Genomic DNA, 25,520 nt, shown 5'->3' with positions numbered 1-25,520 from the left:
CATTATAATAAATGTACCTTGGAGTTCTTGCTCCACTGGTTCAAATGCATGTTTCACATGCTACTTGATGACCCTGACCTGATGTTAATATGCTAATGTAGATTGAATTTATTTCTCACCAGTTTAGCTAAGGAATAACTTGCTTTGGTGGTTTCTTTTCTCCTAAGTATGAGATAATTTGAAAGAACATCTGCGGAGGAGGGGATAATGCACACCAGCAGCAATAAAATTGTATGGTATAAAACTGAGAGGATTTGTTGGCACTGGTACCCTTACGTATATATTCTGTGTAATCCTTAGTGTTGCCACTGTACAAACAATAAGAAAGAGTATTTTTGCATTATTTTAATGAACCTTGTATTCTTGATTTGGAGTGGCTATATCTCCATAATGCAACATTATCCTTTTGTGTATAGTTGTGCAACTCTGTAAGGAGACCTGTGATTTTAAAGGGTTCTGTGTCAATCAATTACTAACAGTTCTAGCTTTGGATCTTGTGTTCTTGTGTGGCTGGAGGCTTGAGCATGAAATTTGAGAATTTAAAATTCTAAGGCTTTAAATATTCAGACCATTAAGTGAATATGTCTGTGGGGCATACCAAATTGCTGTGTGGATGAAAAATTATGTAACTGCGTATTTCAGGAGTAAGATAGCATGATGTCACTTAGCAGTGTTCCTTTACGTGATATGGGAAGTGAAGGAGAAGAAACCTGTCCTTTTTGTACAAAGGCATGCAAACCAGTTAAATATCCCAATGCATAGCTTTGTCATTCTGAACTCATGTGGTTGAGCTGATGCACTGATTTAGATTTACATTCTGTTTTCATTAGACTTTTTTTCATATCTATTTCTTTACTTATCCATTTAATATGTTTGGCATTTTTCAGATGTGCAAAATTATATTAATCTTGTTTGTTCCAAGTTAAAAAAACCCCTAAAAATAAATATTTATAATTATGTAAGTTATATTTATGTAGTACTATGTATTTATGTAATATTATGACTATCAGTCCAATTACTTAACTCACCTTACAACTTGTATGTAATGGACAAAATATAACCACTGTGTATTCATTTTCTTCACTCTGTGGATATATTTATTCAGAGATGAAGTATCACTGCTCCGACAAGAAGTCCAAGACTTGCAAGCTTCACTGAAGGTTGGAAATGTATTTTACTTGCACTTGGTTCTTTGTTTCAAATTGAAGTGTTCCACTGTATTAAGCAACCAAATTGATAGTCTCTCCCCATCTCCTTTTTTTTTTCTTTTTTTTTTTTTTTTTTTTTTTTTTTCTTTTTTTTTTTTTTTTATCATTTTCCCCCTCAGGAGGAGAGGTGGTATTCAGAAGAGCTGAAGAAAGAACTAGAGAAATTGCAGGGGCAGCGGCAGCAAGTAATTGCTTTAAAATACTTGAAGCAGGTTTATCGTCAGCATTGACGTTGAAGATTAAAACCTTTATTGTAAGGCACGTGGCCTGATTTAGTTAGTTCTGTAATTTAAATATTGACGTGTTCTTGCAAACAAAGCTAGTTATCTCTACACAATGTAACTGTATATGTAAATATAAAGAACAAAGTCAAAATAGATACTACTGTCTATTCCATATTACTCACTACAAGTTCAGTTTAGACTTTTCCTTCTGTTGAGCTTATTCAGAACTCAGTTTATTAAAGAAAGTAAGTTGAATGTGGTGTTTCATCTTTTATGAGAAAAGGCTATGGAGTCTTTCTTGTAAGAACTTTTGGAAAACAGCAGTGGTATTTCATAGGTGTCCAGCTGAGCTCAAAATATAATGCAAGGCAAATTGTAGTTTGCTGTGCCCTAAAGGAAGCTCTTGCTTTTTTTCATTACTATGAGCTGCTTAGATGCGGGATAGTTACAAACCTCCAAAATTGCTTTCTGACAAAGCTCCCTCTCAGGACGTACTTCTAGATGTCTGTAACCTCTGTTTTTAGGACAGATTTCTATATTGAGGAAAGGGAGGGGGAGGGCATTCTTACTGGAGCCTTACGAGTGGAAACCTTAATAGTGTAGTGATATATGAAATGAAAAGTCATCTTGGCCTTTTCCAGTCTTCCAAATACAACTGTTTGAATTCAGGTATTTTTATACTGCAGTGCAGTATTTGAGCACAGAAGTCTTTGTTTCCCTGTCTTTTCCAAAAAATGGATGAACTTTGGAAGTAGTAGTATTTATTCCTACTATCTAATGCTGCATTTATTCTGTTTTCTTAAGGAATCTAAATCTGATGGATTGACAACAGCTACGTCTACAGGTGGCTAACATTTTATTATATTAACTTCTGCACAGCTTTGGAATTTATTTTGGTTTAGCTTTTAGGTAAATTAGCACTTCTGGTAAATTAAAGAGCTAGAAAGCTGGAATGTTACAATTGCTGGCAAAAAAAGTTCATTTTAAGATCTATTAAGAACTATTTATGTTAAGCAGTAGTCTGGGGAAATGTTCCAGGGGCTAAGGGTTTGAAATTTTTAGAAGCAAAACAGGAGTTCTGAATCTGAAAGCAGTTCTCATGAGGCATTTTGAACACTTCTTTAATCATTTCATATATTCAATCAGTCAGATATATACTACAGCACTAGCCTATATAAACTATAGCATTTTTCAGTGATGGTTTTATGTAGTGTTTTTCTGTGCTCATCTCTAGCAAAGAAAACAGTGAATTTTTTTGTGTTTTTTGTTTTGAAGACCCATAATTTTTGCTCTGTTTTTCTCCATGAGGCTCTCATAGAATAAAATTTTCCCTATTTATACATAAACTATCTAACTGATATTGATTAAAGCTTTTAATTACAGTTCAGGGCTTGGAGTTCAACATCATGTTGCAGTGATCTGAAGAGCTATTTGTGACCAATGAAAACCAATATGTACTTAATCCTGCAGAGCACTCAGCTAGCGACAGTGACATCATGCTTGCAGATATTTAACTTCAGTAAAGTTGTTCACTTTGCTAAGATGATTAGATGTTAAGGGATTTCGGATTACATATTTACCTCTCATGGTTAGTTATGAGCATGAGGAACTGTATTGTCTGAATTTGTCTAGAAAATAATACTGTTCTTTTTATGGAAATAGAATCATTAGAACGGCAACTAGAAGAGATCCAAGTAGAAAATTTTAACATTAAGCAAATGAAAGACTTATTTGAGCAAAAAGCAGCACAACTGGCCACTGAAATTGTGGGTAAGTGTATTAGAATGAGAACTGATTTTCTTCCTTACTTGTGCAATTTGTGAAAGGGATCATTTATTCAAATGCTTTCTTATCAGATCTTAAATCAAAGTATGATGAAGAAATCAGCCTTCGGGAGGGTGCAGAACAGAAAGTGACAAACCTGAGACAAGAACTGCAGAAAGAGAAAAGTACAGTAGAAGACTTAAAGACAGAACTGGTATTCACATCACATTAATGTTTTTGTTGTTTTCAAGTCAAGGGAGGGGTTTATTTAAGTGCTTGCAAACACAGTTTTAAAGCAGTGAAACTCTATTGAACTTGAAGATACCTGCTTGTGGGCTGAAAAAGTTCAGAGTACCATTGTTTTTGATCTGCATTTTCAGTGATTTTCCAGTGAGAAATTTTATGTTGTTTCTGACATATATTAAAATTCACCCTGCATTATGTTATAGTCTTCTTGTTTGATGCTCTGCCCTTCAGCATTTCTGCAGTGTGTTATACATACAGATATGCTGCACAGACCTGAACTTGGAGCATGCCATTGCTGACTTCCACAGCTATCTTTAGGTCACTCTTTTTCCATGAGGTGCTATGCTCTGACTGTCCTTGGGCAGCTGGATTTTTAAGAAATGCTCAGAGAGGTGTTTTGTGACATGGTGGCTGAAAAACTGGCAGCTGTCACCATCATGCCTATGTTAATCTTGTCCCTCTTGTGCTTGGCTGATAATACCAATGTGTGTGTATTCCAGGATTTGGGCTCCTGATGACTTTTATATTCAGCCATGGCTCCAGGGAGCAATCCCAGTGACTCAGCAAGTTCTAAAGCAGTAATGCAAGGAATTTCCTAGTTTCTCACACTCAGCTACTGCTTAGACTCTGGAGGAAAGTAGGACTTGTTTATCCCCCTTCTTCCCTGTAGCTGACTGCCCTTAAGGGCCTATTGGCCTTGCACAAATGCTGGGCCTATCCATTCCTCCCTGTTAGTTGCTTTTTGTCTTGCCTTTTCCTTATCATTTATTCTGTTCCTTTTCTCTTCTAAAGATGCCAACACTCCTTTTCTCTGCTTTCTTTAGTGCTCCTAGTTGCCGTCCCTCCCCTTTCCCTCCATGCTGTTTCATGCTGAGGGATGTTATGGTGCTCGAGATGCAATTACCAACAGATTTTACCTGTGGGTTTGGTATGAGCCATATCTGATAGTATCTTTGAGACACTGCCTTCAGCTGCCCTTTTGTTTTATCTGTGGTGATTTTCTGGAATAATTTTTGAAGACAGGGGCAGTATCCTGTATCTAGTCATCTACCTACATAAAAGTTACAGAACTTAAATCCCTGAGACAATTCTCCTTTTGTCAGATTTGGTTGAAATAAATCAGCAAGATCAAAATTTAGCAGACAAAAACTAAAAATTAGCCCTTAAATACAGTTTTCTTTGGGAATTCTAAGCATTTCTCTGTGGTTTTTGGGGTTTTTTTGGGGAGGTTTTTGTCTCTTTTTTTTTTTTTTTAAAGCCTAGCTGTAACACTGTATATGTCACCTTGTCTATAAATGGATGATTTGATAGATTTTTAGAAATTACATTGACACTGGAAGCATGTCTGCAATTGTGATGTTGCTCACTGCTCACAACTTTTCAGCTACAAAGGCCTGGTGTGGAAGATGTGGCTGTCCTGAAAAAGGAGCTGGTCCAAGTTCAAACGCTGATGGATAAAATGACCCTGGAACGTGAAAGAGAATCTGAAAAGCTGAAAGATGAGTGCAAGCACTTGCAGGCTGAGCAGGCTAACTCTGAGGTATAATAATCATGCATAATAATAATAATAATCATACATAAAGATGTGATTTCTAGCTTTGCCATGGTTACCGTATGAAAATGGAAAATAATTAATCATAATGAAAAAGCATTTTTCTTAATTAAATCTTCTCACTTCTTCAAAAGTTTTGGTTATTCTGCTCTTCTGTCAGTTATGCCTTCCACTTCAATACAAGCAGAGGAAAAGGGATGCAGCATCTCAGATTTGGATCTTTAAGAAGACTCTACTCTTCAAATTGTCTCAAACAGCTCCTGGCTAAAATACAATTTTGCTAAGTGTTATGCATAAGAAAATAAGAACCGGAAGTCCTTCATTGGCACATTGGCTGCAGTGTTTGACATAAATGTTTGGCCATGTTTCATCCCAGCTTTGCTCTTCAAGATCACATCAAGGACTGAAAATTTAAAGTGGTTTTTACACCATCTATAGCTGGTTTTACAGGCTGGCTGAGGATACACATATTAATACTGGTTTTCAAAGTAAATATCTTTAAAATAAGGTAAATGCTCAGTATGGGTGAAAATAACAAAAATCGTATTAGCCCTATATGAGCATCTTCAAATACTGCCGGAGAGGGATGTGAAGAATAGTACAGTCTACAATTGTCACCTAAATCTGTTGGGTGTTTATACCTTTTTTCAGAGCTGTACCTGAAAGTGGCATCTGCATCTTTCACATGAATATTTATACTGAGCGGTTCCTTTCATCTTTAGTTTTTCACTATAGTGGCTCCTGCATAGTGAATGTGTTATGAAAACAGCTGCACTGCTTTGGAGCTAAGCATTGCTATGAATCTCTGCTTAGTGGGATTTGTTTCAATATATTAGAAATCTTCATTAAATGCAGCACCTGGGCTTGATTGTTCACTTGAGTGCCCAAAGAAGTAAACAAAATTAGTAGCCTAAATTGAGGGTAAATTTAATAAAGCCAGGACTAGTGTTTTTTTGCTTTTTTTTTTCCCTCCCACTAAGCAAAGGCATTAGAAACACTGGAATATTTATAAAACAAATTTGAGGAAGTGTGTCTACTACAGCTTTGCAACTGCATCTTTCCATCTTTCCATTTTATCCACTTTATTTTTCTGCTTTCTGATAGAAACACTTAAATTTGAGGTAAATTTTTTGGAAAGCATTTAATTTTTATAGCAAATTTCTTTCATATCAAGACCAATTCAAGATGTTATTAAACAAAAGCATTCCTGGTTTTTTAATGGTTCATTATTCATACAGACACATCAGCAAGAAAATACCAGGACTGAATATTTACCCAGGATGTGTTTCCCTGTTAAGAAAGAAATGCGGGACGGTCTTACTGAATTGTGAACAAGAAATGGATCTTTATGCATTTAAATTACGATTCTAGCTGGAAAGGCTGCAGTGGTGTCCTTTGTAAGCTTCTGCACATTTTCTTCATTATATTCTCTCAGTATGAAATAACCGTACTGTTTTCTGATAACTTCCTGGAATGTTTAGCCAAAAAAGAGTGATCCTAGGACGTGTTTTAGCTAACAGCTCTGTTATGAAACAGTGTTGTAAAGCACAGGGTTACAGAAAGTCAGTTAACTATATGCAGTCATATACTGTGTTCTTACGTTCTCTTTGGTGTTCCTTTTTCTGTCGGAAGGTTGTAAATTGGATGCTCATTGTCTATTACTTGTGTTCTGCTTCAGTTCACTTTTGAATTCAGTATTTATGCATTTGTGCTGAAATCTCTGCTTATGAGAACAATAGGAAAGAAAACTTCTTTAAAAAAGGTCACTATTATATAGTGTATTTGAAATGAGTGCATTAACACACAACATGTTTTAGGGCAGCTATGCCCCAAAGTGATTTTCTTGTTTTCTTCCATTACTGTATTCAAATACTGTGCAGTCATTGATACATTCTGTTTAATGGGGTAGTATTGTTCCTCTGATTATGCTGACCTGCCAGGTTGATGTGTCCAAAAGTCACACACCAAGTTTGCATCAAATGTCAGACTTGCTTCTAGAGCCTTTTCCTGCACATTTCCCTTCCTAGGGCGGCCAAGATTTTAGCCGTGTAACTGCAATGACTTGGGAAGGTTTCACCTTTGGCTAGAACTATGATAATTATTAATGGATAATCTGTTACGATTTTCGTCAGTTTTGGGTTTAACCTGGCATTTGCTATTGGATTGAGTGAGATTTTCATCTTCCAGAATAGAACATAAATGAATCTCAGCTGTGAAATTACACTCAGTGATACTTCTGATGGTGTTCTGAGCTTAGTTTACAGGTGATTTTTTCCCTAGGCTTTTTATTATTTTTTTATAGCGTATTTTTATTTTGCTACCAGACATCTTGCTTTTCTGGGATTATGCATGGAAAGCTTTGTTTTAAATGTGGATTTTTCTTTTTGTGTTTGCAGGCTACCATTAACCAGTTAAGAGCTGAACTTGCCAAAGGACCTCAGGAGGTAGCTGTGTATGTTCAGGAGCTGCAAAAACTTCAAAGTTCAGTCAAAGAGCTAGAACAGAAGAATCAGGTGAGAATGCTATTATTTCCTGTGCTTGTCAGCTGACATTAAAATGGAAACACATCACACAATGCCTTTGGAAGCACTGAAGACTAACTTCTTGCAGGAGTTGAGAATTTGTTTGCCATTTTGTTTAATAATTGGACTACTATAATGCACAAGCAAACACCATATTTTAATGATAATCATATCCTACAACTGAAATTCTTTACGTTTCTATGATTCCAAATGTTTAATTGCTGTAGTTTATGCTTACCTATCGTTAAGCAGAATTGCCATCTCACACATTAAAAGTAGTATCCCTGGAAATAATACATTCTGCCTAAAAATCATAATTTGAAAGATATTCTGAGTTCTCTTTGTTGGTTTTCCAGTTTATTAGCTTTTAGACTGTACTTTTGTCATATTTTTCAGGCCATTTACTGGCATCATGAATGGTAGAAAATGGAAATTAATTCCAGAAACTTCTCAACTTAGATTCTTTGAGAGCTGTTATCAGAGCTCTTTGAGCTTGCTGCATTTTGTATTTGTGTTTAGAAGTCATGTATTATGGGGGTAAAAATGGAAATAAAGGGGGAGAGGAAACAAGGACAAAGAGGTGTACTGCTTTATGTTACATGTAATACCAGGTATGAACTGGACATTACATACATGAATTTACTAGGAACCTTGTCAGCCTTGGAAATAGGAAAGGGCAGGGACCAAACAGAGTGTGTTTAATGTAATCTAATATTAAAGCATTTGCAAAAAATATAGGAAGGTGCAATTAAAATTTGGTAAATAAAACTACCTTTACCAGGATGACTCTGTTTGGCTCACTAAATCAGGTGTGGAACTGAAAAAGTAAGAGTTGTCATGCTGTAATTTTCCACAGACCAGCAACAATGAATCAAGCTTTTGGCAGAAGTGTTGCTGTAAAATATAGAGCCCTTTCCTGAATCTCTTGGTATTTCATTAACAATGAGGAGTGAAACAGATTGATGCATAACCACACATTAAGAGAGAGTCCTGTGCTATGTCAGTTTAATGACAAACACATCTTGAGGAACAGGAAGAGATGAAGTGGCAGTGAACTGCTTTTCCTATTGCAGTTTTAGTGATTTAAAGCAGTTTACAGCCATCTCTTAACGCAGCTTTTCGTAAGATGGTATCCATAGGAATTATATGCTAGCTAAGGAATTTTGGCCCTGGAGGAGTTGGACCTAGAATTGGAAAAGGTAAGACTAGCTTCCAATAAGAGAACTTGCTTCCAATTTGAACAGTGTGTCATCCTTGAAAAATCTGTCTGGGAGGAGCCATTAATTCATGATAGAACACATTATATGTAGAATATATAGAATATAATACATTTGATATGAGCATTGATTTATAATCCAATTGCAATGTGGGAAGATGTTTCTGTGCATTGATACAAAAATTTTCAAGCTCATGTACAACCTCAAGCAAGAAAGCTGTTTCTTATATTTTCAGGAGCTATACTGAGAAGAACAGAAATATATGTAAGTGTATAGGATCAGTTTTCTGAGATCAGCTGGAACTCTGTCATTTTTAAAGCACAGTAATTACGGGGCTTGGCTTGCCTTGCAGAGGCCAGTAAGGGCCTGTAGCTCAGAAGAGAGCTAGCATGGAAAACTTTTCAACTTTTCCCCCAGCAATTGCAGTTGTAAATTAAGTTGATTTGAACATTCAGGGAAAACAATTTAGTTTTCAGGATATGGAAATAGAGTTTGTGTCGTGTTCTCAGTAAGAGGAAGTGAATTTGTGAGAATATGAAAAACAGTATTTCCAGTTGAAACTGTGTGCTGTATGGGCTCCAGGACCAACATGTGTAATACAATATACAGGTTAATATTTTCTTTAATAATGTTTTTGAACAAGTTCTTCACTGTTCAGCGTCAACACTTAGAAAGAAATTCAAATAATATGTTGAACAGCTGCAAGCAGAATTGTACTTGAATTGCTATGTAACTCTTCACAGAGTCTGACTGAGAAGCTGCGGAAGAAAGAACAGGACTACACCCAGCTGGAAGAAAAACACAATGAAGTATCTGCGAGTAAGAAGAATGTGCAGGCAAGTTTTCACCAGAAGGACCTGGACTGCCAACAGCTTCAGGCAAAGCTGTCTGCATCTGAGGCCTCAGTACAGAGATTGCAGACAGAGCTAGGTGAGAAGGCAGAAGCAAGCCAGAAACTTAAAGAAGAGCTGTCTGAAGTAGAGACAAAGTACCAGCATCTCAAGGCAGAATGTAAACAGCTCCAGCAGCAGAGGGAGGAAAAAGAGCAGCATGGCCTGCAACTCCAAAGTGAGCTCAGTCAGGTAAGTTTCCTTAAGCCTCTTAGAACATCCTGTTTGAATGGTTCCTTAAAATCATCTCATAAGTTAAAAAAACTGCACATGCATATTTCTTATGGACATGCATTTACATTTCTTTATTTGAAAGAGAGTAATGAGCCAGCATTTGTATTTTACTACTCTATAGGAAATTTGAGAAAAGTGAGTCTTGGTTTTGCATTAGAACTGAACAGTGCTTGATTTGCTTTAACTCTGAGTAGTGAATATAGTAGGGAATATCTAGTGTGAAAAGCCAGGGTCATTTGAAATCTTGATATTGCTTCCTTAGTGTTTCTCCCCAAACATCTTCTTTTTATGTTGCTGATAGCTGGGAGAGCACCCAGAGCATACATCCCCCCATTCAGAACCTGTTATTCTGCTGAGTCAAATGACTTAAGAGAAGTAGGAGTTTCATGTAACATTGAGCATTTTGAAACTTGAGGCTGGTTGAATTCAATTTTTCTTTTTTTTGGAGAGTAATATGTTAGACTGGAGAAATACTTGTATATCAGTAATCATGTCCAGTCTTAAGATGTAAAAAAATATATCTTTATTCGTTAGTATGACATACTTCATTTTAATCTTGTTAAAGCTTATTTATTTTAAAATGAATGTTTTTGAGTTTTCAAACTTTGTAAAATCTGAAGCATATCAAGTTGCAAGCTCCCTGTGTATAGTTTATCTTTGAAGAACTGTGACTTGGCTGAACCATGTTTATGTGTGTATTACATCCCCAGAATGTCTTTTCTTCTATCAGTCTTCTGATAGGGTGAGAAGAGATAATTATGTTAATTATCTGCATTTGATGAAACTGCCTGGGCAATAGAACCATAGCCAAGAAGTTGAGCTGAAATCTGTCTTCAGCCTCAGAGGGCATTTTCAAAAGGATTTTTGGGGTGGGAAGATTAAGGAGGAGCATGTGAATAAGGCATTGCTGAATGAATTCCTATGAAAGGAAATGGAGGCATGACACATTCTCTGGTGATACTATTGGGAAGGAAGACAACCTGGGCAAGAAATCTTCCACAAACCGCTGGACTTCAGGATGTGTTTTAGAATTGTATAGTAAAAGAATAGTGCAAGAAAAAAACCCTTTTCACCTGGTATAAAAGAAAAGAAAAGCCAAGCATAAACATATTTTCCCTTCTCTTCCTGCAAAGAAGAGTTCATTTACTATTATAATGAGAAGACTAAATTTGTCTTGTTTATTCACTTGGTACTTCACTGAAATTACCTTTTTATGCATGTAGTCCATTAGCTTACATTTAGAATATGAATTCTGTTTAGGGAAGTATATGTATAGTTGTTTAGTCAAATCACATTTTTTAAGATCCTTGTCATCTTCTCAAAATTCATTTGAATGAGTGCGTGTCTGATTAAGTTTGTACATTTTAGAATTTGGGTGATGTGGAAGAGGTGATCTCAATGGAAGAAATTTCAGTTACAGTGTTGGTTCCAGCATGGCAGTAGGAGGAGGGTGTGGACAAGAGAGTCTGGACTCCTTCAGTTTTGAAGAAATGTTAATTGCTAATAAATTCTGTTGAGAAAACTTGAATCTACTTGATTGTCTTTCAAAGACTATATATTTTTTGCTTTTTTTTTTTTTTTGCCTTCTCTAGCATAGGTTAATCCTGGATTTTATGGTCTTGTTTACTTAAGCAGGACATGTCATCTTAAAGTTCTTCAAAAATACTTAACCATGCCTGTAATAAAAGTAACTAGTGTAAAATATGGTTTACTGATTTCCCTCTTTCCAAACATTTTCTCCCAGTATTAGCATAGCCATGAATACTTAATAGTTATCTTCTTGCAATCTTTCTTCAATAGATTTTTTCCTACAGTTCTTGTTTGTAATTTTAGGATGAAATATTTATAGTTTGGTGATCCTGCAGGAAAAGACAAATGTTCTTCATTCCTGGAGGAGAGATTAGGGTCTCTCCTCACTCTGTCCTCCCTCTTCTCTTACCTCTTTCTTAACTGTACAGTCACCGTTAGCAGTCAGCATTTTGGCCACATGCCAAGCAGCTTTTCACTCATGATTTTTGTGGTTGTGGGCAGGTAATTTAGCTTGATTTTTTAAGAAGGTAAGTAATGGATACATTTATTTCCCTGTCTCCAAACCCTTTAAACTTTTGCATTTTTTGATATCTTGAGCTAAATTTTGACCCATGGCCCAAAGGACTTCTGTGTTAAGTCCTTCAGTATTAAATTCTTTGGGAAACAGACAGCAAGAGAGAGGCTTCACCCCACCTTAATGCCTGGGTGGAAAGTGTAATGGTATCACAATCACTGTTCCTTTTTCTGCTCTGCTAGGCAGCCAGTTAGTCAAAGAGCGATTGCTTACAGTGAACAGTAAAATTGGGCTGCCTTTTGCATAGATATTAGTAGGGATTTAAGTAAAGCATGAGGAAGGTTTAGTAGTTTGAAGGGAGGACCTGGAGTTAAAAGGTAAATGGACATAAAAGCATAGGGGGGAGCAAGCTTCATTTGTAGCTTTCCCACAACCTATGGGAAGTTCTTGCTGTGCTGCAAGGTCTGATCCTTTCTCTGGTTTTGCACTGAATTAACAGGTCATTGTGTCTTGAACGTGTTCATGTAGAAGTAGGCAGGAGGCAACCCAGGACCTAGAGTGGCAGTTTCACGTAGAGTAAACTGACTTTATGAAAAGAGCTTTTTAGAACAGTGAATTGTAAAAGGCCATCCGTGCACTTTGAAGATGGTGCAGTACTGTTTTTGATGACTGATATAATCATGAAGCAGGTTTGTGTCCAGCTGGAAGAGCACATCCACCTACTTACGCTTTGCTGCTGGAAGGTACTGGACTGTAAGCCACCAAAGTTGCCGTGTACCCTACACTGACTGTTCATGTATCTCTTCTCTGCAGAGAATGAATGCCATTGATGTAGCCAGCTCAAACTAAAAATTACACTCTTAATATTCTGGCAGAACAGTGCATTGTGGGAGGCGGTGGAGCAGGTAAAGGCAGGGTGCTTCAGCCACTGGATTTACAGGAGTCAGCTGGTGAACTGGATAAGCTGAGATGGCTCAAAGCATCATTGTTTTACATGATAATCCTTATGCTTTTGAAGGACCACCCTCTTTCTGTTAAATCTCTGTAACTTGTTTTGAAGGGCTCCTGTAGATAATTGAGGATGTTTCTAGGTCCTTCCAACCTACTTTTTTGAATATCTCTTCTTGCCTGTGCCATTGATGCTGTTTTTTTAACATGATTTGTATTTCTTGAGGTGTACGAGGTACATACATGACTTGAAGAGGTCATGGACTTGTTTTGGTCTGGGTTATGAGAACGTTGCATAAACATTGCACAAAATGAGTATATGTCACTGTTGGCTAAGGAATGACTGAAAAAGTGGATGACTCTTTCTTGCAGTTGCATAGTAAACTCCTAGAAACAGAGCGCCAGCTAGGGGAAGCGCATGGGCGGCTCAAGGAACAGAGGCAGCTGTCCAGTGAGAAACTGATGGACAAAGAGCAGCAGGTGGCTGACCTACAGTTAAAACTTTCTCGTGCTGAAGAGCAGGTAGGGGTTTTTATGCCAGTTCTATAATTTGTTCTGGTGATATGTCTGTACCCACACTTGGGATGATATTGCAGTTTATAAAGTTTGTTTTTCATGGGGATTTCTTTTGACTAATACTGTCAAGGACTTAGAGTAAAATCACCAAAATCTGCTTAGATGCTGCTTGTTTTTACAGATGTATGTGTGTTTGTGGTGCTTAACAAATGAACAAAAATTGTGCATTTCGCACTTATGAGCTTTGTCTGAGGGTCTTAGGAATAAACAACTTAGGTGCACATAGGCCCATAGGGGTAGTTTTGTATGTAGATATTTTCAGATAAAGCCCTATATGAAGAAAAAGTAAACATGGTACAGCAGGTCATTGATAGTTAATAATCAGTGTGGGTTGGATGGGCAGAAAACACTTGTTTTATAAATTTTGATTTGTTTTAATGAATATCTTGTATATGTTGCTGATTTTCTGCTGACTGTAGGGGGATTGGCCAAATATCTGAGTGGTATGTTGTCAAAGCTTTAAACTTTTCTGTAGCTAATTTGCAAAGCCTTGACTAGTATAGAAGTGGAGAGACTGCTAAACTGGAGTTGCTACTAAAATAATGACTGACAGTTGCTACTGAAGTTGCCAAAAAAAGTAATAATAATGTTGTTTTACAGGTATCTTTATTATCAGTCATGTTACATCTTAACAACTATTGCAAAAAACATACTAAAAATTTCTTATGTTTTAGATTATTTGAGAGCTAAATTACATGCATCTGATAATTCTTTTATAGTTCTTGCTTGTGATATAGAATCTCACCAATTAATTGTAATGAATGCTTTGATTAGATTTTGATCTAGCATTACAGATTTTTGTTTTTATGCAAGTTTTAAAATATCCATGTTTACACTAAAATCTTCTATAGTTAGAGTGAACATTGAGTACAATTGGCATACTGAGTGGTGCTTTTTTCCCACTTATTAGTCTGGTTTGTTTGGTATTTGGTTTTGGGTTTTTTTTCAGCTAAAGGAAAAAGCAGCAAATTCCACAGAATTGCAACATCAATTAGAAAAGGCAAAGCAGCAGCACCAGGAGCAGCAGACACTTCAGCAGAATACAACAGCAAAACTACGAGAAGCCCAGGTAATGTAGTTATGTATTCACCCGTGTGAAAATGGGTTCCAGGGTTTCATTATGCTAAATACATCTTCTTTCTAAAAGTGACTTGCAGGAATTATATTAGTTTCAAGAAATTAACTTATAAATCTGGAATAGAATATAAGGAAAGTGTTTGATAAATTTATTGATATTTTATTCAATAGGCGCAACTTTTAAGGTCCTTGTAATTAAACACTATTATCTTCTTGTCTAGAATGATCTGGAGCAAGTACTACGACAAATTGGAGATAAGGATCAAAAAATACAAAATCTTGAGGCTTTGCTTCAAAAAAGTAAGGACAATATCTCTCTGCTAGAAAAGGAAAGAGAGGACTTGTATGCAAAGATTCAAGCTGGTGAAGGAGAAACTGCAGTTCTTAACCAGCTACAAGAGAAAAACCATGCATTACAAATACAGGTAAGAACTTTCAAGATCTGGTTCTTTTCTGGTTCATTCTCATTTTTTAATGTTGTTTCCTTTTTTTTTTCCTATCTCATCAGATATGACACTAATCTTTTCTATACTATTCTATTTCTTTAAACTTGCTTTAAAGATCTTACTGTAAATTTCACATAACTTGTGTTTTGGTGACTTCCATGCTATCAGTGTAGGGAAAGGAATTCATAGATACTTCATTTGTACATATGCTAGTAATATGTACTTACAAATAGTTATACACATAACTTCATATATGTATTTGTATATGTGTATGCTTGTAAAAAACTATAAATATAGTTATAACTATATGTCAATAAATATAATATATATATTTGTTTTACTCATTTAAAAAAGAGGTTTGATTCCTGCTTTCAACACCAAAATTCAGTTTAGCCTGCATCTGTTGTCTCCTTAGTATTTTGTTTCTGTTACATTAAGGCCAAATTGACAATTCCCTTTTGCTTCTATTTTCAGCTGGTAACCTATTTAAACTCTGGTGTTGTGTACAATATAGCTTTACTGTAATGGTTCAGGAAAAGAAATGTGATAGCATTGAGTCTCCAGAGCCATAATAAGACACACTAAAATAAAGTTTTTACTTCCTTGGACATGCTGTTCCATCCTTCTCACATTGTTTTTTTTCCCCACTGCAGGTAACTCAGCTGACAGAAAAGCTGAAAAATCAATCAGAAAGTCATAAACAAGCCCAAGAGAATTTGCATGAACAAGTGCAGGAACAAAAGGCACACCTAAGAGCTGCTCAAGATCGTGTGCTTTCCCTAGAAACAAACATCACTGAACTAACCAGTCAGTTGAATGAAAGTAAAGAGAAAGTGTCACAACTTGATGTGCAGGTAATGGATCTCTGTATTTTATGGTGATGAAAAATTCTGGTTGTGATTTCCCATTTTGGAAAAGATGCATTTTTCTACAAGGAAATACATACACTAACATGTGAATACAGCTGTTTTTGATGTAAAACTTACTGATGGCTATCAAAAAAATAGAATGAGCTATGGTAAAACAGATGTTTTAGTGAAGTACAATTTATCTTTCAGGTAAAAGCAAAGACTGAATTGCTACTTTCGGCAGAAGCATCAAAAGCTGCTCAGAGAGCAGATCTACAGAACCATCTGGACACTGCCCAGAATGCACTGCAAGATAAACAACAGGTATTAAGCGACACATAAATTTTCTATGTTACCTAAAAACTGCTTAAAAGCCCAAGAATATTCTGTTTACAAACTCAATGCACATATGAATAAGGATTGGGAATGATAATTTAGGATATTTTAACCATGTGGTACGCATTCAATTCCTTTTGCTGCTCCAGAGCAGATATATTTCGCAGTGCAAGGAATTTGCTTGGGAGTCCACTCCTTGCTATAGGGTTATTCTTCAGAATCTAAGCTTTCCTTAGGTATTCTGGAGGTATTGTTCAATTCCTGTGTGTATGCTATGAAGAAAAGACTGTAGAATGCACACAGTAGAAGCAAAAACTTCTAACTCTTATTGCTGACTCATAAATTTCCTATCAGCTGCCGGTATTCAGAAATAATTCTCTGTGGGCCAGCTGACATAAAAACTCAGAAGGCTGGTGACAAAATTACATGTTTTTTAATGTGTTTTAATCCTAGTGAAGCATTTAACTGTCTGTTGAATCAAATACTTGCACAGTTAAAATCAGTGCTGCTGTGGTCTTCATGGAAACATCCAGCAGATGTTAATATGGCACCATTTTGTAGCATGGCAATGTAATTAGTTGCTGTAAACAGGAGAGAACTTTTTGCAGCCATTAAATAATTAATTAATTAATTAATTAATAACTATTAATTATTAATTAATTAATTAATAACTAAATAAATCAGCTTGGTTGAAGAACAGTGAACTTTGATGTAGCTGTCATCATAGTGGTTACTAGGTGAATGTGTTTGTGTCTCTTGCAGAATTTATTTGTTTTGTGTTGAACAAAATGTTTTGAAATCATCTCTGGTCTGTGGGGATCTGAGCATTTTTATATTATTGGCTTTCCTCTTTGATGGGTGATTTAATGACAAAGAAAGACATCAAAAATTTTATCTTGGTTTTTTAATGTTGTTTTCTAGTTACTGCTGTACTAACTTGAGGATCTAGTGCCTTTATTACCTACAGTTCCTCTTCCATTTACAAATTCGAACACCTTTGTGAACATTTAGCCCAGAGCCTGTAAGGTTTGAGAGAATATTGAGGCTTTAAAATAATTTTTTTCAGTGAAACAGAGGGAATTTGTGCATGTGTTTGTGTTTCTCCTTTCAATATCCTGCCCCTCAGAAAAAATAAACATTATTTTCCTTTTAAATTTGAACACATTAGATCATTTAAAGCATATATGGCATTAGTAATTTTTGAAGTTATTTAAAAAGTAACAACCTTTGTATTTTTGTTTTACCCAGGAGTTAAATAAGGTCAGCGCTCAGTTGGATCAGGTTACAGCTAAGCTGAATGACAAGCAGGAATACTGTGCTCAGCTGGAAGCCAATCTTAAAGAGTACAAAGAAAAATGCCTTTCTTTAGAACAGAAGACTGAAGAACTAGAGGCACAGCTTAAGGTTTGTATTGAACACAGTATCCAGACCTATAGAAACTGATCTCTGCTCTTAGGCAGCATGTGGTAAAAGCTGTGCTCAAATTAGGGGGGAAGGATTATATCAATATCACTATTGTGGGTTTTATTTCTCACTAATGTTTCCTGATTCACCATTTAATCCTGTTCTCTTCTTCCATGCTAGTATATCACATTAAAAAGACAGGCTTTTGACACTGCCACTATTGTGTAATTTTCCTGTGTGTGTGCTTCTACCAACCTTTCTGCTACCTGGAAATTGCTATGTAAGGGTCCCAGAATCAGAGTTTTCAAATTGAACTTATACATTTTACAAATAGTAGCAGGGAATATGTGTTACATTGGCTAGCCCTGCTTAACACCTCCTGTCTGGTTTAATTTATTTCTGAAGCCTTTCAGTAGGCTTTTAGCAAGATTTATTTATCACTGTTTCATCTCTTAACTTGATCTGGAGTTTTGCATTCCACTTCTGAAATCAGTTTTTATTTTAAAGTCCACATACTTCTGGCAGAAGGTTTGCAGAACATTTTGGTATTTTCAGTTAAGGATATGGATTAGTCCTAAAGCTTGAGAGCTTTAAAATTTGGGCTTTGAACTTTGTTCACTATTTTGAAAAAAATCTTGGTAGTCAAAATTCATAACACACAAAAGCGTATGATTCAGGGATCATGGGAGCCATGCAGAACTGGTTTTGCAGTGTTGTCTGTCTGTAAGGGAGGTTAGTGGTCTTTTTGCTCAAGACTGAGTTGGGTGTTTTTCCTAGCTTTTGTGCTCTGTAGAAGAGAACGAAGATTGTTTTCCCTGTATGAAATTTTAAATCCAAAGCTATTAAAAATTAAAGCTGTCATGCATTTCATTATTAGCATAATTATTTTGTTCTTTCGTCTCTTCTTTTGGACACTGGGGTTTTTTTCTTGCCTACTTTGATTTGTGTTTTTAGTTCTCATTCTTTTTCTGAAGTTTCACAAGCAGCCAATGGACACAAATGCTTGGGAGAAGTACAGAGCTTGCTTGTGTATGATTTTATGAGGTTCCTGGTAGCTGAAGTGTGAAACTGAGCAGGGTTGTTGATGCTGTCAACAGGAATGCAATTCTATGTAAAATCTCATCATCATCACCATTCTTTGAGATTATTCCAGTTGAATGTTTAGCATTAAAAAAAAAATAGAAAAAAAAAAAAGAAAATAAAAGGCCCTTAGGAAATTTTTGGAGAAACTTGGCCACTTCTTTTTTGTGGCGTCTGTGTGAAAGCAGAAGTGCCTGTAAAACAGTCAGTATGTTGAAGAGTCTAAACAGTGCCCATTTGCTGAAGGCTCCTGTGTTCTTTATATTCCATGTGAGTGAAAAAGCTTTGGAAAAAAACAGAAGAAAAACCTATTCCAGGCAGGCATAGAATTTCTTCACCACTGTAGTTTGTGTTTTTGCTTCTGCTGTAAAGCTTTTTGTCTATTACTTTGCAGTAAAATGCCTGCTTGGCCTTTTATTTAGAGATGCTTTTAGAATGTTTTACCACAATAGTTCTGTTCTGGAGGAGCAGGTGATTAGAAAGAACTAAATAATGAAAGATAAATTGCAAAGTAATGAAACAGATAATATGTGAGAGTTGTGACTGCTTTCTACAGTTAATGCTACTCACAGACTAGATTACTTTGCTTTTTATTGCTATTTTTATTTTGTTGGTTGTGTTCTGATGGCTCTATCTTTTTATTTTTCTTTCTCAGAAACTTGAAGGTGACATTCTTGATGCTAGAGCAAGTAAAGACCAAGCTCTTCAGGAGTTACAGCAACAGCGACATCAGAACAAAGAGTTAGACCTCCGCACAGCAGAACTGAGTAAACAACTTGAAGCAGCAAGAGAAGCGTATGCCTTTCCTGTGTTACAGTACTTTTCAAAGTCAGACATAAAACTGCAGCAGTTTGGACTAGAGTTGAAATTTTCTGCTTCTCTCTTGTGATTTCACAAAGTCATAAATAAGTGCTGTATCCCTTCTGCTATAAGAACTGTGTTTTATCCCACCTGTTGTCTTTCGCTCCATCTGCCATGTTGTCTCACAGGAGTCACTGACTGCTGTGATTCACTACACTTCTTCATTTTATTCACTGTGCTTGTTGTCAGCTAAATGTCTGAACAGTTTGATGTAGTGCGGTCCATCTTTAAATATCTATAGCTCTGTAACCTTTTTCAAATACAAATTTGCAATTTATGCATAAGCAGCAAAGGGATAGTTTCATTATAGTTGAGGAAAAAAGAACCATCTCAAAACTAGTTTCTGAAATTGCTGTTTTGTCTTAACTGGAGAGATGTAATGGCCATGGATGAAAGTAGAGACATTTAAGGATACAAAAGAACCTATGAAAAAGAACTTTTAAAAAGTTTGTTTTTATCCTTTTGTATTTACAGGATGTCTAATGCTCAACTGGATTTGCAGAAGAAATCTGAGGCCCTTGACCAAGCAAACCAACAAATTACAAAGCAGGAGGCAGAAAAGGCCAGTCTCAAACAAAACCTTGAGAAATCAAATCAAGATACAAGTAAACAGCTCAAGGAACTTGATTGTAAAATGCAAGCAGCCACATCAGAGCTGCAACAAGTGAAGTTAGAAAAGGACACTCTATTAAAGGACCTTTCAGATACCAAAGATAAGCTCTCAAAAAGCTCTGAATCCTTCAAAAAAAGAAAGGAGGAATTAGAAAAAGAAATTAAAAAAGGAAAAGCAGCTATGGCAGAAATGGTTAGTAGATTCTTTAGTTAGGCATTAAGTTTGGTGTATATGCATTCTGATAAAATGATTTTGCTTTCTGTTTGAAAATAGTGTACATATGATGAAAATGCATGAATATTTAGAACTGTAAGGGAAACAGAATTGTGATTTTTAGTACTTAATACATGTTTCCCACCTTAATTTTTTGCCTAGATATTTACAGTAGTAAACACCAGTCATATGACATAAAAGGATCCTTTCTTCTTGCTGCGTGCCTTTAACATAATGAAGAAACTAAATGGACAGGACAAGTGGTGAAACAGTTTGATGGCAGATGTCCCCCTTTTAAAAAATACATCAACTGTATTATAACAACACAAAGTTTTAGAACCTTTGCTAAAATGATGTTGTATTGAAGAAGTTATTTTTCTGAGGCCATTTTAATTCCCTTTCTGAAGTCTTTGTATATAGAGGTTCCTGTGTGTTTGTCAGGACATGCTGGAGAGCTGCATACTGCAGGCAGAGAGAGTAACATCACCTGTGATTTGGGGAATGCCTAGCTTAAGGTATTATTGGAGTACTAGAACTATTTGAATTTCAGAAAGGTTTTACAAGTGGCAGAGTAAGAAGTACTTGACCACCAGAGCAACCTATTATGGTAAAGAAAGTAAGCTATTACTTGGGTTAAGATACACCTTTTTTATGTCTTCTGCCTTGGTGGTATGAATGGGCACTGTTGTTCTGACACCCTTGTCTCAGACGTGGCAAGGGGTGTCTTTCTCATACTCTTCTCATCTTACATGTCTGTTTTCCAGAACCCAGTCAGAGCTGCTTTTATTCTGATATAAAAAAAAAATCTGCTCCTAATTTAAAAGAACATTTTTCTCTTACTCATTCACCTATTGAAGAAAAGCTCTTTTGTTTGCTTTTCTTAGTTAATGCTGTTTAAAGATTTGTTTCTCCTGAAAACTTGAAGGATTTTCTCCCCAGTTTAGACTTAAAGGTAGTAGTCCAGATTCTGCTTCTAGTTCTGTAGTCTTTTGGAGGCTCTCCACTGTCTTAAATGCATATTTGGACTTAACATATGGTTGCACATGCATGGAGGTCTGCAAATTTACTTGCTTGTGAGTTTTAGAACATGAAGGAATTTTAGATCCTGAGCGAGACCAATGAGCCTACTACTTCATCAAGGAGGAGAAGGGGTGCCAACCACAGCTTCAAACAGGGACGGTATCCCTAATCAGAAAAACTCTGTCGCCTGGCTCAGTTCATTAGTACAGGGCATCTAAGGTTTAGCTTAGCTTTGCCCCTTAAAGTTTTGAGAGGTTTTGAGCTGAAAATATCTGCCATTGAGAAGGTAAGATTTTTTTCATTGAAAATGAAAGTGGTATTTTTAAGGATTTGTAACTCCTGCAGAAATACCCCATACATGGTCTTAGAAGCTAACAGGAATATTTCCTTGTCTTATGCTTTTAGGAAAAATCTTGCCAAGAATTAAAACACCAACTTCAGATACAAACAGAGTCTGTAGCTAAAGAGAGGAATGAATTGAAAAACTCACTGGAGAAAAAGGAGGGGGTAAGTTGTCCGCTTAGTTTCAAAAATCTAAAAACCAATAATAATAAATGTTTAAAAGATTGATATTCAGTCTCACCTGCTGGGACTGATGAGAGATAATGATGTTTCAATTCTCAAATTGTAAACTATCTTTGGCACTGAATTAAGGTGATACTAAAACTTTCCTAGAGGGTAATGTGAAGCTTTAAAATATAGTCATAGTTTTCTGTGCTCCACATACCGTAGCGGGGGATTTTAGCCCTTCAGGTTTTTCCATTAGTGAAACAGTTACATGGTATTACTGTGTCCTCATTTTTTTTTTTATTTCCATACAATAAAAGTTGTTATTTCATATCCTTAGATCTATTTTATTCAGTATGTTCTCAGTGTAGTTGACAGGACATTTTCAGATATCCTTCAAGGATTGAATTGCTTTTTCAAACTTGTGTGAGTTGCTTGTGACTACATAAGGACCAAATGTACTTCTTTTTCAAAGATGAGCATTCAGACCATGCAGTGCAGCTGGCAGCCTGAAGGACACGTCTGCTTTCATGGATTTCTTTACCCAAGGCACCTTCTGTTCCATAAAGGAATCAGAAAAGATTTGATCAGTGGAGATAGTTTGATAGACTGTGATGGATACTTACTGTCTGAAAGAGGTTTGGGTGTGTGCAGGTGTGATGGTAATTGCTCTGTGACTATTGCTGCTACTTCCCTGGCTCCTCACTTGTTCAGCTGAAGTGCTGTGGTGCTCAGTGGAAAATGCAGAAGGATGAGCTTGCAGTTGGCAGCAGGAGAGCCCAAACCACTGCTGGTGTGAGAAAACTTGCCTGATCTAGAATGGATAAAAAAGACTGCTCTTGATCTCCGGGTAGTAAATTTGGAATAACAGATTATTTTAATATGTTATGATAGTTCTTAAAATCTGCTTGCCAGTGTTCAACCACATAGCTATGAAACAGCAGTGGCACTGTGGGATGGTCTGGTTCTGTGAACAGCATGTACAAAAAGTGATTTAAATTTAAATTATATACAGCTACTTAATATTTTTGAATATAGATTTCTAAGCAGTTGTCTATAGACCTTGATTCAGCAAGAGCACAAGTACTGGAAATCCAGGGTTTTCTGAAGGAAAAAGAAAAAAGTGAGCAACATCTCCAGGGAAAGCTGAGAGAGTTAAAGGAATCTTTTGAGCAGAAGAAAAAACACAGTGAAACACTGCAAGCTGAATTAAAAACTGCCCTTTTAGAAAAGGTAAGACTGTCCTGTCTCACTCTTATAAGAAAATGAATGTAAATTCCTCTGATAAATATTGAAGCTTTTATGTCAATAATTTTGTGATAAATTCTGTTTGCTGTAGTCTTGTTGGAAATGATAAGGTCAGGATGTGGAAGTGAGGTCTTCAGATGCTGTTGGAGATAAAAACAACATCAACAGCAATAATGAAAAGAACGAGTGCTGAAATACGAATTCTATAGGAATTGAATTTTAATAAAGGGATAAAATAACCTAGATTGAATGTGGGTTTTTTGCTTCAGGAGCAAAGCAAGAGCTGCCATTTTCTTATAAAGCAGTAGAATTTCGTGAGAGTATTTTTAGACAAACTCTGCAGTGTTTTAAAATGTCCATGGCAGTTTTAAATCGAGTCTTCTCATATTATACCAAAATTATGAGAGTGACAGTATAAAACTCATAAACCATAATGGAAAGAGTTCAAATGTCTTACAACATTAGGGAATGTTGTGCTGTGTGCCATACACTGTTAAATGTGGCTCCAGCTTTGGCTGCCCAATGCTGCATGTTCATATTTGTGCTTTTGACAGTCTGTGGAAACATTAAGTTTTGTATTGTGGTTTAATCCAGTCATCAACTCAGCATCACAGAGTGCTCAGTGCTTGGGAAGACAAACAGCATCACTCCAAACTCCCTCCCCTTTCTTCTTCTGCCAGCTCCATAAGCTGGGCATGATGTCCTATGGTATGGAATATCCCTTTGGTCAGTGGGATCAGCTGTCCTGGCTGTGCCCTCTCCAAACTCTTGTGCACCTCCAGATTTCTTGCTGGTGGAGTGCTGTGAGAAGCAGGAAAGGCCTTGGCTCTGTGTGAGTGCTGCTAAGCAGTAGCTAAAACATCCCTGTGGCAACAACACTGTTCCCACCACAAATCCAAAACACAGCCCCCATACCAACTACTATGAAGAAAATTCTACCTCAGCCAAAACCACCACACTTGGAAACATTATTCCAATTTTTATTGTTTAGTCTTAATGTGTTTAACTTTGTCTTTTGTATTGAATTAAATTTTGTTGTTAAATTAGTTATAAAATGTTACTGTAAAATGACAAATACCAAGTTACTGAACTGTTATTCCATAAGAAGAACAAATTCTCTTCTTGCAGTAGAAATACATTTTATTGAAATGCTTAAGCTAACTTTACTGTCTGTAACTTTTAACTAAAACTTTCTATGCTTATGTTTCAGGCAGAGCTGGAGAATAAACTACAACAGCAGTCTATTTTGTCAGCACAGGAGCTTAAAGCAGAGAAAGGCAAGCTAGCAGACTTACAGAAAGCCCATGATAAACATAAAGAAAACATGGAGAAGCTGCAGCTGGATCTTTATGGGAAAGAGTCTGAGCTGCTGGCAACCAGGCAAGACCTTAAGGTACTTGCAGTAATTTTAATATCATATGTCACTTAGCAGATGTTAATATGTTATTTGAAGACCAAGAAACAATGCAAGAACTGTGTAAGTGAAAAAAAAAAAAGTTCTTCTGCTATATATAGAATTTAGTGCTGTTTAATCCCTTCCCCTGAGACAAAAGATGCTCTGAAACTAATTTAAAGGTGAACAGATTTGCCAGTTTACCTGAAATACCCTTGCATTTCTGCAGCAACAAAGTGAAAGGTGATTCAATTTCATATTCATCAGTTATTTTTTTAATGTTGCTTTTTCTTGTTATATACTGTAGCTTTCAACTAATTTAAATAGCATAGCTAATTAGGGCAAGGTCTGCTACATGTGAGTAACTGCTGTCTTCCAGATGATTTAACTAGAATATTCCTGGCTGATGGTAGATATTAGGAGATGTCAAACTTACAGAAACAGTAGGCTTAGGGACCTACCTGGAGCACAAGTGCCAGAATTTAGTCCTTGAAGTTTTTGCTATTCCTAAACTGAAGTTACCTGGTTTTGTATTAGTGTGCAGTGCCTTCAAAGAGGTATTGCTGAGAGTTGAGCCAGTCAGCAAAGGTATTTTTTGGCCCTTTTTTCTGGCCTTCTGCTTCGTGCCAGTACTAAGCCAATGTTTCAGTTAGTCCCAGGACATCCTGTGCCACAGAGACTGAACGGCAGGTTCAGGTTATTTTAAGAAACAGAGAAACACCTCCTTTACATATAGGCCACTGCAGTTTTATTAGACTTACTCCTCTGTAGTGATAAATTACCTGCCATGTTTCCCTGCAGGTTGCTGAAGCTTTAAGTTCAGTGCACCATGGTTGAATTGCCACGCTAAATTGTGGAGGATTTCTGCATGATTAACAAGCAGAGGTGGTTTAAGCATATTCTTTCTTTCAGTTTGTTACTATTGCACATAAACATCTGTGAGTTTCTTTCCTGCAATGCATTTAAATCACCTTTTGGTAATGGAGTAGCCTGTAGAAGCATTGGATGTGTTCAGTAACTCAGAGGTTTTTTTTTGGTATAGTTTTCAT

The 25,520-nt window shown here is 36.4% G+C and overlaps 1 protein-coding gene across 3 annotated transcripts in view; it reads left to right on the top strand.

The window, feature by feature from the left end:
* EEA1 (early endosome antigen 1) overlaps positions 1–25,520 on the top strand; it is a 65,090-nt gene that overhangs the window by 21,906 nt on the left and 17,664 nt on the right. For all 3 annotated transcript variants that reach the window (XM_053977432.1, XM_053977433.1, XM_053977431.1), the window contains 19 exons: positions 1,106–1,160; positions 1,328–1,393; positions 2,237–2,276; positions 3,095–3,202; positions 3,289–3,410; positions 4,827–4,982; positions 7,391–7,507; positions 9,477–9,815; positions 13,222–13,371; positions 14,375–14,494; positions 14,724–14,927; positions 15,602–15,802; positions 16,007–16,120; positions 17,381–17,536; positions 19,272–19,411; positions 19,952–20,282; positions 21,729–21,830; positions 22,869–23,063; positions 24,289–24,471. In XM_053977432.1, coding sequence (XP_053833407.1) covers positions 1,106–1,160; positions 1,328–1,393; positions 2,237–2,276; positions 3,095–3,202; positions 3,289–3,410; positions 4,827–4,982; positions 7,391–7,507; positions 9,477–9,815; positions 13,222–13,371; positions 14,375–14,494; positions 14,724–14,927; positions 15,602–15,802; positions 16,007–16,120; positions 17,381–17,536; positions 19,272–19,411; positions 19,952–20,282; positions 21,729–21,830; positions 22,869–23,063; positions 24,289–24,471 — 2,899 coding nt within the window. The remainder of the gene's footprint in view (positions 1–1,105; positions 1,161–1,327; positions 1,394–2,236; positions 2,277–3,094; positions 3,203–3,288; positions 3,411–4,826; positions 4,983–7,390; positions 7,508–9,476; positions 9,816–13,221; positions 13,372–14,374; positions 14,495–14,723; positions 14,928–15,601; positions 15,803–16,006; positions 16,121–17,380; positions 17,537–19,271; positions 19,412–19,951; positions 20,283–21,728; positions 21,831–22,868; positions 23,064–24,288; positions 24,472–25,520) is intronic.

This window comes from Vidua macroura, chromosome 5, assembly GCF_024509145.1.
Source record: "Vidua macroura isolate BioBank_ID:100142 chromosome 5, ASM2450914v1, whole genome shotgun sequence".
Taxonomy (NCBI): domain Eukaryota; kingdom Metazoa; phylum Chordata; class Aves; order Passeriformes; family Viduidae; genus Vidua; species Vidua macroura.
Note: the sequence above shows the minus strand (reverse complement) of the source record. Positions and strands in the feature narration are given on the sequence as shown.